Raw genomic sequence first — 13,876 nt, 5'->3', positions numbered from 1 at the left:
CGAAAACCTACTTGACAATCCATTCAAATATAACGATTACCGAACTCTTTCCGAAAATCCAACTCTATTTAAACTCTTCTAACCCGATTCTAAAGACGGTGAACTGGTCCATTTCAGCGTCGCATCTTCGTCTCTTCCATTCCCGGGAATGCGTCGTTAACGGAGGACACGCGAAAGCCATCCGAGATGGAATCCTCGTGACTGTCTCTCGCGACTGTCCTCGCACGCGCGTCGCCGGAAGGAGATGAGAAGCCCCGCCTCCCTCGTCCCGGGTCGTCGTCCAATAACCTCGTCGCCGCCGAAAGAATAGTTGCCAAATGAAACGAAAGGAGGCGGAGCGCCACTCGGATTCTCTATCGTTGAGAGCTCCGAGAGCAGAAGCACGTGCTCTCCTCCGCCCGAAGAGGGCTCCGAGCCTTTGTCCGCGATGCGACGGAGTGGGAAAAATTACACCGATTTTTTTGCCAGCCCCCCATTTATTGAAAGGAACAGGCCGGTTATAATAGAAAGGGGGGACCTTTTTTATATACAATACGCGTATAAAGGTATATTGGATGGAGTCTATTGGTTCCTATTTAGTGCCCAATATGCTCTCGCAAAGGGGGGTTAGCCAAGAGATAGATATCTTTATATATAAAACCTATAAAGTAGTCAAACTCCGCGGCCCCCCCTACCTTTGATTCGAGCCCTTCTCTCTGGCGGCATTCGGGGGCCGCAACCCCCCAGATTCTTACTCTCTCACTTTAATGTCTGTAACGGGGTTGGCGTCGCGCACAGTTGTCCCCAGTGACTCGAAGGCGTACCATGTCCTCCAGGAAACAGTCGTCCAAGAATACGGACTTGTCCGGACACCGGGCCCCTTGGGTTCCGAACGAGACGCGTTTTGGCGCCGTTCCCTCGGTGGGGACCGCGGCCAGGGGCGCCTCCGGTCCTAACGCCCCTATGGGTCCCGAAGTTCCCGTCTCGCCTCCCGGGAACTGCCGGGATCCGAACGACGGACCGGGACCACCGGGTCCCGGATTGATTCTCAGGTCAGCCGAGAGGTACCAAAGAACACCGAAATGCGCCCGATGCAGGAATCACGGAGTGGTTTCGGCCCTAAAAGGTACGCTTGATATTTCAGCCGTTTTAAGCGTTTTGTATTTTATATTTGAGAGGTTAAACACTGAAATTACGTTTACATTCGCAAAGGTTCTTCTTCTGGACCTCTCATTTTAATATCCTGTACAAATATTACTTGTCGCTTCGTCTTAAACTGAAATAACAGACGAGTTAAGCTACGCGTTGTGAACGTGAACGGGAAACTTGTACAGAATGAAGCTACGTCTACATTCAGCCGAGTTCCCGTTCAAGTTTTATATTATTGTCGCTAAAGATAAGAAAGTTTAATAATATCATAAGTCTATAATAACGTCCCATAAGTGTGTTACTTAATAGAAATATATACTGATAGCTACGTGTATAGAGTGACGTAGAATTGACGTCATGCAAAATATGAGGTAAAATTTGTAACTTAAAATCTAACGGTCACCCAATACTCAGCCCGCGCGCACAAAGACCACGAACCTAAGAACGTTTCTCAAATGACCAATTGAATTAAACTTAAATATCTCTCAGTAAGAATAGACGCTTAAATAAATCATCCAACCAGGAAATCGCCAAGAAGTAATATTTCCGAGAGCCAGGACCCGCAAGATATTGTTTATATAGTGCTTGTTGAAATAATGGAAAATTTTCACCTGTAAACGGAACGTCGTGTTTTGGCCAAGCCTTAATATGTCAAAAAAGCAACCTGGTTAAAAGGAAACGCTTGTTGCCGCCGTAAAGGTGAAACATTTCCATTATTTTAACAAGTCACTATATAAACAGTGACTTGCAGGTCCTGGCTCTCGGAAATATTACTTCTTGGCGATTTTATTGAAGCGTTTATTGAAACGAACTATAACACACTTAATCGAAATGTAATTATAAATTTCAATCTATAAGCTCACGACAGCCCTGTTTTTAATAACACGTAACGATTAAAAACTAGTAATTTTGACGGCAAATGGTTAATTTTTCTACGACCACCAAAAATTCGCGATAATTTTTAAAATGTAACTCAGTAAAAACGTAAACCACAAAAATATAACAGCGTACTTACGTGATAAATAATTATAAACTTACGATAATATATCCTACTTTTCGGGCCATACCAAATTCTAAGTAATATTTAAATTATCTTTTGTCGATTTTTGTGGCAGGACACAAACGTTACTGTCGTTGGCGGGACTGCGTATGCGCCAAGTGTACTTTGATAGCCGAGAGGCAACGGGTGATGGCGGCGCAAGTGGCGCTGAGAAGACAACAAGCCCAGGAAGAGAACGAGGCCAGGGAACTGAGCATGTTGTACGGCTGCCACGAAGGCATCATGGCCATGCACCGGGCCGGCTTTACCTTTTCGGCCGCCATGACGCATCTCTTGGCCGGAAGAAGCGGCGGAAACAGTCGCGACACTTCGGCGTCTTCGTCCGCTTCCGCCGCCGTCGACAGCAACCAGGAGCCCTCCGGTTCGTCACCCGCCAACAACGTCAAAGGCGCGCCACCGACCGCCAGCGCGTCCACCGTGGACGGAGGGAAAGCGGACAGTCCGGCTTCGTCCGGTCCCGGGTCGTCCCCTCCTCCGAAAGACGACTCCCCCGACGGAGAACCCGGTGAGTACTCTCTTTCACGCTTCCATAATTTGGCCTACTTATGACCTACAGCCCCTGTAAAAGTGTTCCAACCGTTAAGCTCCGAAGTACGTTGGTAAAACCCCCTTTTTTGTATATTGGCTAGCTTTTTTTCCTTTACAACTACCATAAGTAACAAAATACCCCTTAAGTATGATACTTTTGGAGGTTAACTGTGATTCTGTGATAGTTAGTGTAGAGAGCTGTTGGTTCGTGTGGCATGAAGGGCTTGCCACTACCCTCCTACGCATTGTCACCCGGCCACCTGTTTAAGGCATTATAAGGCTCTAGATGACTTGGGTGGTACCTTGAGTATTAGCCAAGCCATAAGTCTATAATATTGTTCCATAAGTTTGTCCCTTTGGGGAATATTTTACTGAGATCTAGTAACGGAGTGACGTCATCACAAGAAGAAAATCTCCCCCTAGCGAGGCGCTGTCAAAGGCTACGAACTCAAAACGGTGACGAAGCCCGTAATGCAATCTCTCTTGTTAATAGCGCTCAGTAAAACTTTTGTATGTGAAGAATAGAAAGTGTCACACTAATGTAACAATATTATATACTTATGGCCTAGCTGATTATTATTATTATTATTTTTTCTTACTACATCCTTTCTTCACCAAAGATTAATCATAATCAGTAAAATAACTAGCAACTCTGTAACCCGGAAGTTTAACCCTCTTTGTGATTTGAATTTTTCTATTGGTCATCCAAAAGGAGTCAGAGTTGAAATTCAGCCAATCATATAATACTCCAAAAAATTCGTCTGTTGCGCACGAGCACACGCTGAAAACGAAATTAGATCGGCTAAATACGCGCCAAATTCTCGGAATATGACGATACCGAAAGTTGAGTTAGATTAGTTCAATTCGCCGCTACCGAGTGGCGCTATTTCGAAAACGTTTTAGCGTCACTGTGAAGAAAGAATATAGTAAAACATTTTCCCAATGTCATACTTAAGGGTATTATGTTACTTATGCAATTACTAATATCAGAAGTATATAATATCTTAAGAAAGAAAGATCCATCTAGGCTATAACAATAAAACCAGAACGAGCAAGTGGCCAGTGTGTCAGATTTTCCCGCCAAATAACATCGTCGCTTAAAATTTAGCTCAGGTATTTCGATGCAAAATGTAGAAATTACACTGGATATAGTTACCTTATTTTTATAAAAGTCTTAACTCTAGCTTTAACGTAGCCCAAACTACGTTTTTAAACCACATCTCCCCGAGGTAATAGTTTTATTCAGTCACTATATTTTATTTCAAAACATCTTTCGAAAAATCAGCTAAGGTACATGTTACAAGCGAATAACATTAACATTATTAATAAAGTGTATTTTTGTTACCAACGATTAAATTAATTTTAATGACGATTAAAATGATATCCCATACATATTATTATACTTATTTATATTATATTAATTATATATATTATAATAATATATATATAAATATATATATAAATATATATATTTAATATTTATTATATAAAGACCTTATTATACTTTGATATAGTATTGTAAGTCGGAAAATTTTCCGGAAAATGACCGTGGTCTTTTTTTCTGGAAAAGGTTCCGTATTTTTTCCGAAAATAATAATAAAAAAATTTAATTCCATAATTAGTCTAAAAATTATTGTTTGAAAATTTAAATAAAGCGGAATTTTTACCTAATTTTTTCGAATCTAAAAGTAAAACTAAACCTCTAGACTAATTTAAACTGATTAACAATGTAACACTATTAATGTTTTGTAGTATGTTTACTGTTATTAGACATTTTATATCGATAAAAAGTTAAAAAATTAAAAACCCTTAAAATGTAATTTATGTTTCAAGGTTTAATTTTTACGATTTTCAGAAAATTTTCCGCATTTTATTTTTCCGGAAAATCAACAACACTACTTTGATAACTTTTATTTACGTATTCGATTTTAAAAATCCAGAACTGTGTAAGCATACTGTCAATTTTGTAATTTGCCATACACTAACAAGTAAGAAAACTTTATTTATCGAATTATATTTTTTGGTGAGGGGTGCGAGAGAGAGAGAAGGTTTCGGGTGTCGAAAGGTGCCCTCCTGACGCTGCAGGGACTCAGGGCGGCGGCTTCTAAAGAGAGAGAGAGAGAGAGAGAGAGAGTCGGTGGGGAGACCTCAGGGTGGGGAACTAGTTCGAGTGGGTACTCTTTCGAGTTACCCTGAAGTTGAACAAAGTAAAGTGAGCCCGGAAAAAAAATATATTTTCTCAAATTTGGTTAACTCCAAAGTTCTGGCTCAAAAACTATCCGCAATTCGATACAATAGGCAAAGAGCGATACACTCGACAACATTTACTCGGGGTTTTCGGCACAATACCTTTAGTCAGACTGTGTAGCCAAATTAACGTCGACCTACAGAATGGTTCTCATAAAAGGGAAATAGACCTTTTCTTCAAACGGAAATTGAAACTTGGTTTGGTTCATTCGCCGCTCGAACCACCTTTTGCCCGCATTAGCCATTACGCTAGGGTCCACTCCCCGCTTCTTGAGAGTTGAGGCTACGATGGTACTTGAAACCGCCGAAAATGCCCGCTCGATCTCGAAATCATTGTAACTGTACGAATTTTGATGGGAACTGCTGAGGAACGGGCAAGTAACCGAACCTTTACGATTTTTACCGTCTTGCCTTATTTAACAATATAGTATTTCACTTATTGTTAAAATCCTGATACGTCATATCGTAAGTTTATAATTACTTTTGCGTAAGTGTGTCAGTTACGTATTTTCCGCCTGTAATCTATTTTCAGAGTATCCATAGAAAATAAAGATGTGGAGTAGCAACCCTAACTTTGACAAAGTTTTAAAATTTATCTCGTGGTTCTGAAACTAGACTTCAGTTTATACATATTTAAGTATGTTTAAGTTACATTAGTGGAAGTTAATTGGCCTAAATGACCCCGACACTCTAAAACCACGTTCATTCTAGGCACTTTGGAACCGTTTGAAAATGGTTTCGAACGATTATTTTGTAAAATTTTGCTTTCTATTGTATTTATCGCATGGGTATTAATACAGTTAAAATGTTCGATATTATCTTTCGAAACCGTTTAAAAACAGTTCCAAAGTGAGTGTGAACACGGCTTAAATTAAAGTTAAAGGGAACCACGGCTATGGACTGCATTGCAAAAGATGATAAAACACGCGAAATAGTAGATTAATAGGTCTTCGAGCAAACAAAAGACGCAAAACTCGGACCAAATAGATCTTCGAGTGAAAAACTAAATGAAACTAAATAAAATAGCCAAACATTCCAACGGTAGACCGGTTTTGTCCTATTTGAAACTCATCAATACCGTGCGGGAAATCTGGCTCGCTACTGTTACACCGAAAAGAGAAACTAAGCATAAATTTTAAAAATTTCAAAACGCGTAAGTTGCAAATTATTCGTTACTGCCTTAATTTTGATATTAAACGAAGCGCTTACGTTTAAAATACCCAAATATCAAGTTTCGTTGCTTTCCGCTTAGTAGTTAATTAGAAATAAAAAATAGGCACGTAAATTTAATTTTAATATTAAATTAACTTAACGATGTTACATTTTCGGAAAGCGCATCATCAAATGAACGAGAAAAGTATATAAAGTAGTTAAGTTTCTATTCCGAAAATCTATTTGAAACTTACTCTATAACTGAGATGCTACTCCTCTTAAAATGATCACACATTTTGATTGGATCTCTAGAATAATATTCCCAACTCAATGGTTGTCATAGTGAGCGCGTGAGATATTAATTGTTTAGGGTATGACTTCAATTCTACGTTACCTCACTAAAATATTTATTTCGAGCACTTATGAAAACTTGTACGCCAGTAAAAACCTTTTTATAAGAAAACGTAAATTTCTGGTCACTAAGCACATATCAATAACTAAGCACACCTATTTGAATCCATTAAATGCAATACTATATTCTAAACAGTTTAGCAATTCAAATACGGGCTTCGATCGAAAATGAAAAAAAATATTTTGACACGACTTTTAAATATTTGAATACCTTTCTGACATTTAATAATAATATATTCCAAGGCTTAACGTTTTCTCTAAAACTCTAAAAGTCGAATAATGGGAACGGAGAAGAAACGGCCGTCGAAAACTCGGAGACAAATTTAATGAAAAATATCCCATTCAAATGAATATAATATCCATCTCTCGAGCGTTCATAATTTTCATAAATACCGCGCACGTCACTTTGGAATTTTTTTGGCTCACGGGAAAAGGGCACACTGTCGGAACCTTCATTGCCTCTTTTATAACGAGGGGGGGGGGGCATATTGGCGAGCCAAAAATGTCGCCTTTCTCCGCCGCCAGGGGAAGGTCAGCCGCGAGGTCAATTCCAGTCTCCGGGCTGTCCGCGTGGCCGTGTCTCATAAAGCATTGTTATAACTGTTCCCAAAAAGAATGTTATAGATATATTTCCGAACGTGGACACCCTTTTTTTACGACGCCTGGCTGGAATTTCCGCCTACTCTCTTTGACAAATACAGTGACTTTATTAAATTCGAGTTGGCGCTCGTGGCTGGCGAAGAATGGTGCGGCGTCAGTGTCAGGTAAGGGGTCGCTGGCGTACGGGGAGCCCAAAATAACGCGGGTGTCCTTGTAGACGGATATAAAAAGCGGGAGGACACAGTCATCGGAGTGCAGGGTGTCACTGTGTTCCTCTTCCGCGCTTGTTCCCGGATTCGACGCCGCTGATCGGGAATTTGGAGGGGGTGTTCCGGAACAAAAGCCGATTCAATTAATAGCTGGCAAATTACATTCCTCTAATTCCCTTCCGATTCGCGCCCGGACTCTTGTTTTGAAGGTGTCCGCGAATGCACGCGATGAATGCTCTCATTAATGGCTCCCCTCTCCCTCTAATTGTGATTTGAGAGCCCAGATTTACAAGAGGGCGTGATTTTACCGAAATTAAGGACATATTTTTAACCCCAAAGAACAATATTTTTATTATTAACCTTTATTAGTGGTTATCTTTTCCAAATAAGAAACCATCTGAATTTTTGGGTGTGGATTCCATTTATCATAAAAAGTTAATTATATTTACATCATTTACGAGATTGAAAAACCACAATTCCAAACATGAACGTTTTAAGGAATGCATTCGGGTATTAAGTTTAAATTTTGATAGGAAGTATCGCCATCTAACGTCGGAGTTTTAAACTGAATGCTTGAAAGCTGTCTGCTTATTCAAAATTAACACTGTACCATAGCAGTAAGTTTAAGCCTAAAAACATTTAAATTTAGAAATCGTCTACTCTTTCATTAGACATTTAGTTGACAGGTATTAAAGCAGGTGGCGGTATTTATTAAAACCTCGAAACCTATTCGCGACCGAAAACTATCGCTACGCTTTAGTCCCATTCGACCGAAATCCCATTCGACCGAAGGCGGTTTTTGAGGTGTCCCATTCGACCGAATTCCGCCGAAACGTGCGGTTTTTATGTGTCCTATTCGACCGAACGTTTTTATGTGTCGCATTCGACCGAACGCTGCTATATAAATTGGCTTTTGCTATGTTTTCAATTTAGTTACTGAAGTCGTTTGCAATGGAGCGGATAGCTAATAAAGGAGGGTATTTATACATCAATAATAATTATTTATTCCGTCTTAATAAAAAGAAAGATACAAATTGCTATTTTTCTTGCCGAAACGCGATGTGTAAAGTAGCTATGAATTTAGCTATGCCATTTTAATATCTTTGTACTATGCATTTATTTGAAAATAAAATGGAATGAGCATGTTATATATTTATATCTTCACCTAGTCAAGAAAAGTAACTGAACCAAAACTGAAATAGTAAACTTAACCAACTCTAACCTAACCTAACCTAACCTAACCTAACCTAAACATGGATCTTCGATAGTACATACCTTATAAATAAAATACCAAATCACCCCGCCAATTGGGCTACATTTTAAAATTCTTTCGGTCGAATGGGATTCGGTTGAATGGGATTAGGTCGAATGGGATTCGGTCGAATGGGATTTCGGTCGAATGGGAATAAACGCTCGCTACGCCCCCTTAGATAGGTAGTGGCTGAAGCAGACGTTATTAGTTTTTCCTCGTCGTTATTCGTAATTTTAACTTTATAAATAATGATACCCACATTTTATTATAATTTTTGAATCGTTTGCTTATATTTTGATAAGTTTATTTAAGAAAAAACGTTCTTTCAACTTTTTAATTTGTCTGTAGCAGACGCTAGGTCATAGGTGCAACTAGGGATAAGCTAGCACCGTTACGCCATCTAGACTCGTTTCGGTCGCGAATAGAATTAGATTCTGGTACCATCCTCGCAGACTTCGTAAGGAAAGTTCGTCTGCTGTTAAATAACAAAAAGTAAATATAGATGGCGATATTAATATTGAAAGAGTGTAGTAAACTATCAAGAGCAGGCAAAATTTCGCTACAAAATATGCCATATTGAGGATTACAATCTCCGCTATTCCAAATTCTTTGATTATCTTGGTCGATAATTCAAAATAACAGTCGAAAAGCCAATACCTACTACCTTCTGTATGGAGCTATTGTGGTTTTATTTAAAAAGTTGTTAAAAAATGAAATAATTCCAAGGCTCCAACTTCTTCTATAGCTCATTGAAATTATATTTTGGGGGTTTGTATAATTATAGCGGCTCATCGTATTTTTTTGGGCAGTATTTTAGCCCATGAGGTGTAATATCGACTAGCACCATTTAACAAACAAAATTTACCTGAAACTCAAATTATCGTACCACAGCCAAATATTATCGATCACAGAAAAATTTATCATATGCCTGAAAACTGGCGGTAGATTTAAATTGTGTGTTAAACTTTTTTAATAACATTTAAAGTTCGACCGATTGATAACTTATGTTTAAAAATCGCAGTTTTAACTGGTACTCAGCAAACTAAAACAATTATCGTACATTATCGTACGCGTGAGCTGAGTTATCGAAAAATGCGTACTATACAGGTTGTTTCAAAAGTTTATACAAAAAATTTGAAGGAGATGTAGGGGGTGAGTTGAGAAGTGTGCCTGTTTTCCCCATTTTCCTACGATGAGTGAAAAGAGCGCCAGAGAGCTTCAAAGTGTGGTCTACTAGCCCCTGCAAGTAGGCTGCAACAAGCGCCAAACCAAGACTTTAAATACTGCTTAAGTTTACTTTTTTACGCTGGTTACCTCGATTTGTTTACAAAGTCCTTTTTTACCTATCACACGAACCCAAACCTTATTGTTCGCGTTTCCCCGCTGCTCGGTTTCGCGCTTGTTGCAGCCTACTTCCAGGGGCTAGTAAGCCACACTTTGAAGCTCTCTGGCGATCTCAACTCACCCCCTACAACTCCTTCAAATTTTTGCATAACCTTTTGCAACACTCTGTATAGTACGCCATTGAAAATTTTGTACGTCCCAAAGATTATCTCGAAATTATCGACGTGTACGATAATTATCGACGTGTACGATAATTATCGACGTGTACGATAATTATCGACGTGTACGATAATTATCGACGTGTACGATAATTATCGACGTGTACGATAATTATCGACGTGTACGATAATTATCGACGTGTACGATAATTATCGACGTGTACGATAATTATCGACGTGTACGATAATTATCGACGTGTACGATAATTATCGACGTGTACGATAATTATCTTATGTCCGGCAACGCTGTTTTAGTCCAATCAAGCCAACCCCAATATAATATCGTTTTTATCTATCCCCCCGGGCATCTCCCCCCCCCCCCACCGCCATTTAACAATGGGCACGAGAGAATAAAAGAAACTGTGATCGCCGATCGGCTATTGAGAAGACTGCGTTTAATATCATTGGAACGCCAAGCTCGCGCGATCAACGCAATTTCACTGCCATTCTAGAAGCGGGAGAAATATTTCATATTTTGCACTTTCGGCAGCGCGCCATCGCCCCTCCCCCCCCCCCCACCCTACCCTACTTTCATTGTATGCAGATATCGCTTCAGCTTAGGACTATAGAATCTTTGCACTGTAATTTAGGTGGACGGGGGGGAAGAAAAAAGAAAACCGGGGGGGGGGCGAAAAGAAGCTATGGCCCAACTTCATAACTTTTCTATATATTTAAAAAGACCAGCCCAAAATGAGTCGAGCTATTGTTGAGCGAAATAACTCTATCGATGATGAAATTTTTGGACTTTCTCCGCCGCCGCCATCGCCTCCCCCAATTCTCTACGGATCTTCGTAGCGCCGTTTATCCCGCCATCTTCCGGCGGCCGACGCGAAGGTTAGGACAGATATGAAAAGGCGCGAAAACTCATTTATCAGTTTCGGAGCGCCGCGCGCGCGCCACCTAACGGTCGCTTCGGCCTCCTTCCCGCCAGTAGTTATAACACTGAACACGCGGGGGCAGCTGAAGCGGAAAGCTTCCGATATATTATTAAGGGAGGGAGGGTAGGACGGTATTATTTCGTAAGTATATTTTCTGGGTAGTTTGGGTCATCGCTCGTATGTCATATTAACGACAATGGAGAACCTGGCTGGGAAACTATGCCACTCTTATATACGACGTTTTTATTTTTTGATCCGTCTCGCGCGCTATCTAGCCTCCGCGCCGTTAAGTTTTACACGGTGACTCTCTCTCACTCTTCGCAAATAATAGCGGTAATAGATTACGCTTCTTCACGGGGCTCGACTCTCTTTGCTTTGACCTCTTGTCCTTAAAAAAAGGTACCTCGCGTCGAGCAGAATCTCTACGGTGATTTGGAAGCGGGTGAGATCCCGGAGAGTGGTAGCCGCCGGTTCAGGCTGGAATGCCAGCTAATGTCGTCCGCTCGGGAATGAAATGAAAGCGAGAAAGTGTTAAGATGAATGGGAAGCATTCCTTTCTAACCTTAATGAAAGTTATCCGATATTTTTTTCCGCGCCTCGATTCTTTTTATAAAGAGAAAAGGATGTGGTAATAACGCCCCTAATGGCTCTAAAAAGACCATTTGTTATTAATAATTAACCCGCTTTGCGTATTATTGGTTTATAAATATTTCATCAAACGTATTACCGCCTATAAGCTTTGAGCTTTAATACTGTTTTAAGTTAAGTTTAAACTGGCCAAATAAATTAGACTCTTTTTAGTTATGAAATATTTCTTTATTATAGGCTACATTTTATAGTGTTGTTAATTTTCCGGAAAAATAAAATGCGGCCGCAAATAAAAAAAATTAAAAATTGAAACACAAATTACTTTTTAAGGGTTTTTAATGTTTTTAACTTTTTATCGATATAAAATGTCTAATATCAGTAAACATACTACAAAGCATTAATAGTGTTACATTGTTAATCAGTTTAAACTAGTCTAGAGGTTTAAAAAAAAAGCTGCTCTCTAAACTGTTTTTTTTTTCTATCCACGGTTCTATAATCATTTAAATTCAAAAGCTGTCTGCTATTTCATCCTAGATTTAGTTGACAGTTATTTTTTCTAAGCTCGAATCCGCTACTGAAATTTATAAGATGGATTTGAATTTACCTTATAAATTAAAACTTTAATTAACTTGATACTTTTTAAGAAATAAATTAAATAATTATTAATTTATTTTTAATTGATTTATTTTTTTAATTATTTTTCACAGAATGGAAAAGACCCTGTTTATCCCCGGCGAACGTCAGTCGAAGTCCGACGTTGATTAGCGCTCCATCGCCCACTCTCTCCGTGACCAAACCGGACGACGATGTCCGTTTCAAAGAGCGCCATCTGTCGGGGGAAAACCGCGGCCAGAGGCGGAACAGCTTGGACGTGACCGTGGACGGGGATGGGTCCAACCCGGCGGCCGCGTTGAACCCGTCTTCGAGTAATCATTCCGCTTCGTCCCCGGACATCCGACCGCAGTCCGACGATTCCGGAGACGACGCCGACCGGGCCGGGGCCAACAACCCGCAGCCGGATTCTAAGCGGTCGCCACTGGTCATTTTGTCGCGCGTCTTCCCTCATCACCCGCGGGAACTGTTGAACGTGGCTCTTCGTCGTACCGGAGGGGACGTCTTGCAGGCCATCGAGCATTTGCTGCTGCCCTTCGTGGGTAACCCGGTGGCGGATGGCGACACGACGGACGGCGACGACTCCAGTCCTCCGCCGCCGGCCCATCTGCACAACCCTCAAACGCCCTTGTCCATCCCGCAGACGCATCTCTTACCGGCTGGCAAACCCTACCCGACCCACCACGTCAGCGCCGCTCTGCCGACGGCCTTCCCCGGGGTCACTAATCCCAATTACATGCCCATTTTCCCCGGATTGGTGTCCGCGTCCGGCCACGCTTTCCGACGACCGCCGTACTCTTCGACTTCTCCGGCCAGTCCCTCCTCGTCGACCAGTCGAGGAATGGTGTCCACCATACCCGCTTACGGAACCGGCTTCTTCCACGGACTTCCGGCGCCCAACGCGAGAGCCGTTGGACAAACCATCTTTCAACCGAATCACGCCGGACTGTTTGGCATGGCCGGAGCAGCCGGGACCACTTACTCTCATCAACTGCCCGAAGATTTGGTCAAGAAAAGCAACTCGAGCAGACCTACGGCCAGACCGACCGTGCCCGGTCTCGAGGAAGTACCCAAAAATTGGACCAACAGCCGGGAACATTCGCCCGTCAACCACTCGACCAGGAGACTGGACGATCCTTCAAACTGAAGCCGAGAGCAAAACCGCCCCGACAGCAAAACCGCCCCGACAGCGAGCGTCGATGCAAAAAGAAATGTACTAGGCCTAACGGAGATTTTAAAAGCTGAAGTTCACCGTTTTGCTCTAGTCCAAACCAGCTCTTAAAGTCCATTCACACAAGTTAGCGTACTTCGCCTAACGTTTTTGGTGTGCTCAAGAAACATTGATCAGATTGCATGCTTTGAAGAAAATTATTGGTAATTCTTAAACACATTCTTCTACTACGACAAAATCTTCAAATTTACATTCATAATATTGATATTTTTATTAAGTTGTGTCATAAGTAACATACTAACCATGAGTTGGTTTCTTACTACATCCTTTCTTCACCAACGATAAATTAGTAGGAGAATGAGCAAATCCATAACAAGGAAATTATTAAGCCTTTGTGGGTTCCTTTTTTCCTATTGGTCAACGGAATTCAAATTCATCCAATTCGAAATACTCGGAAAAGGCAAATTTTGATAAACTC

At 40.9% G+C, this 13,876-nt stretch overlaps 1 protein-coding gene across 1 annotated transcript; it reads left to right on the top strand.

Moving 5' to 3' along the window:
- Positions 1-804: 804 nt before the first annotated feature.
- LOC149942711 (uncharacterized) lies at positions 805-13,527 on the top strand. Its single transcript, XM_090179514.1, has 3 exons — positions 805-1,105; positions 2,244-2,693; positions 12,323-13,527. Exons 1-3 carry the CDS (start codon positions 805-807, stop codon positions 13,372-13,374), a joined length of 1,803 nt encoding a protein of 600 aa, XP_090035640.1. The 3' UTR covers positions 13,375-13,527.
- Positions 13,528-13,876: the final 349 nt, after the last annotated feature.

The sequence above is a fragment of the Leiobunum rupestre genome, chromosome 6 (assembly GCF_980474605.1).
Source record: "Leiobunum rupestre chromosome 6, qqLeiRupe1.1.hap1, whole genome shotgun sequence".
Classification (NCBI taxonomy): domain Eukaryota; kingdom Metazoa; phylum Arthropoda; class Arachnida; order Opiliones; family Sclerosomatidae; genus Leiobunum; species Leiobunum rupestre.
Note: the sequence above shows the minus strand (reverse complement) of the source record. Positions and strands in the feature narration are given on the sequence as shown.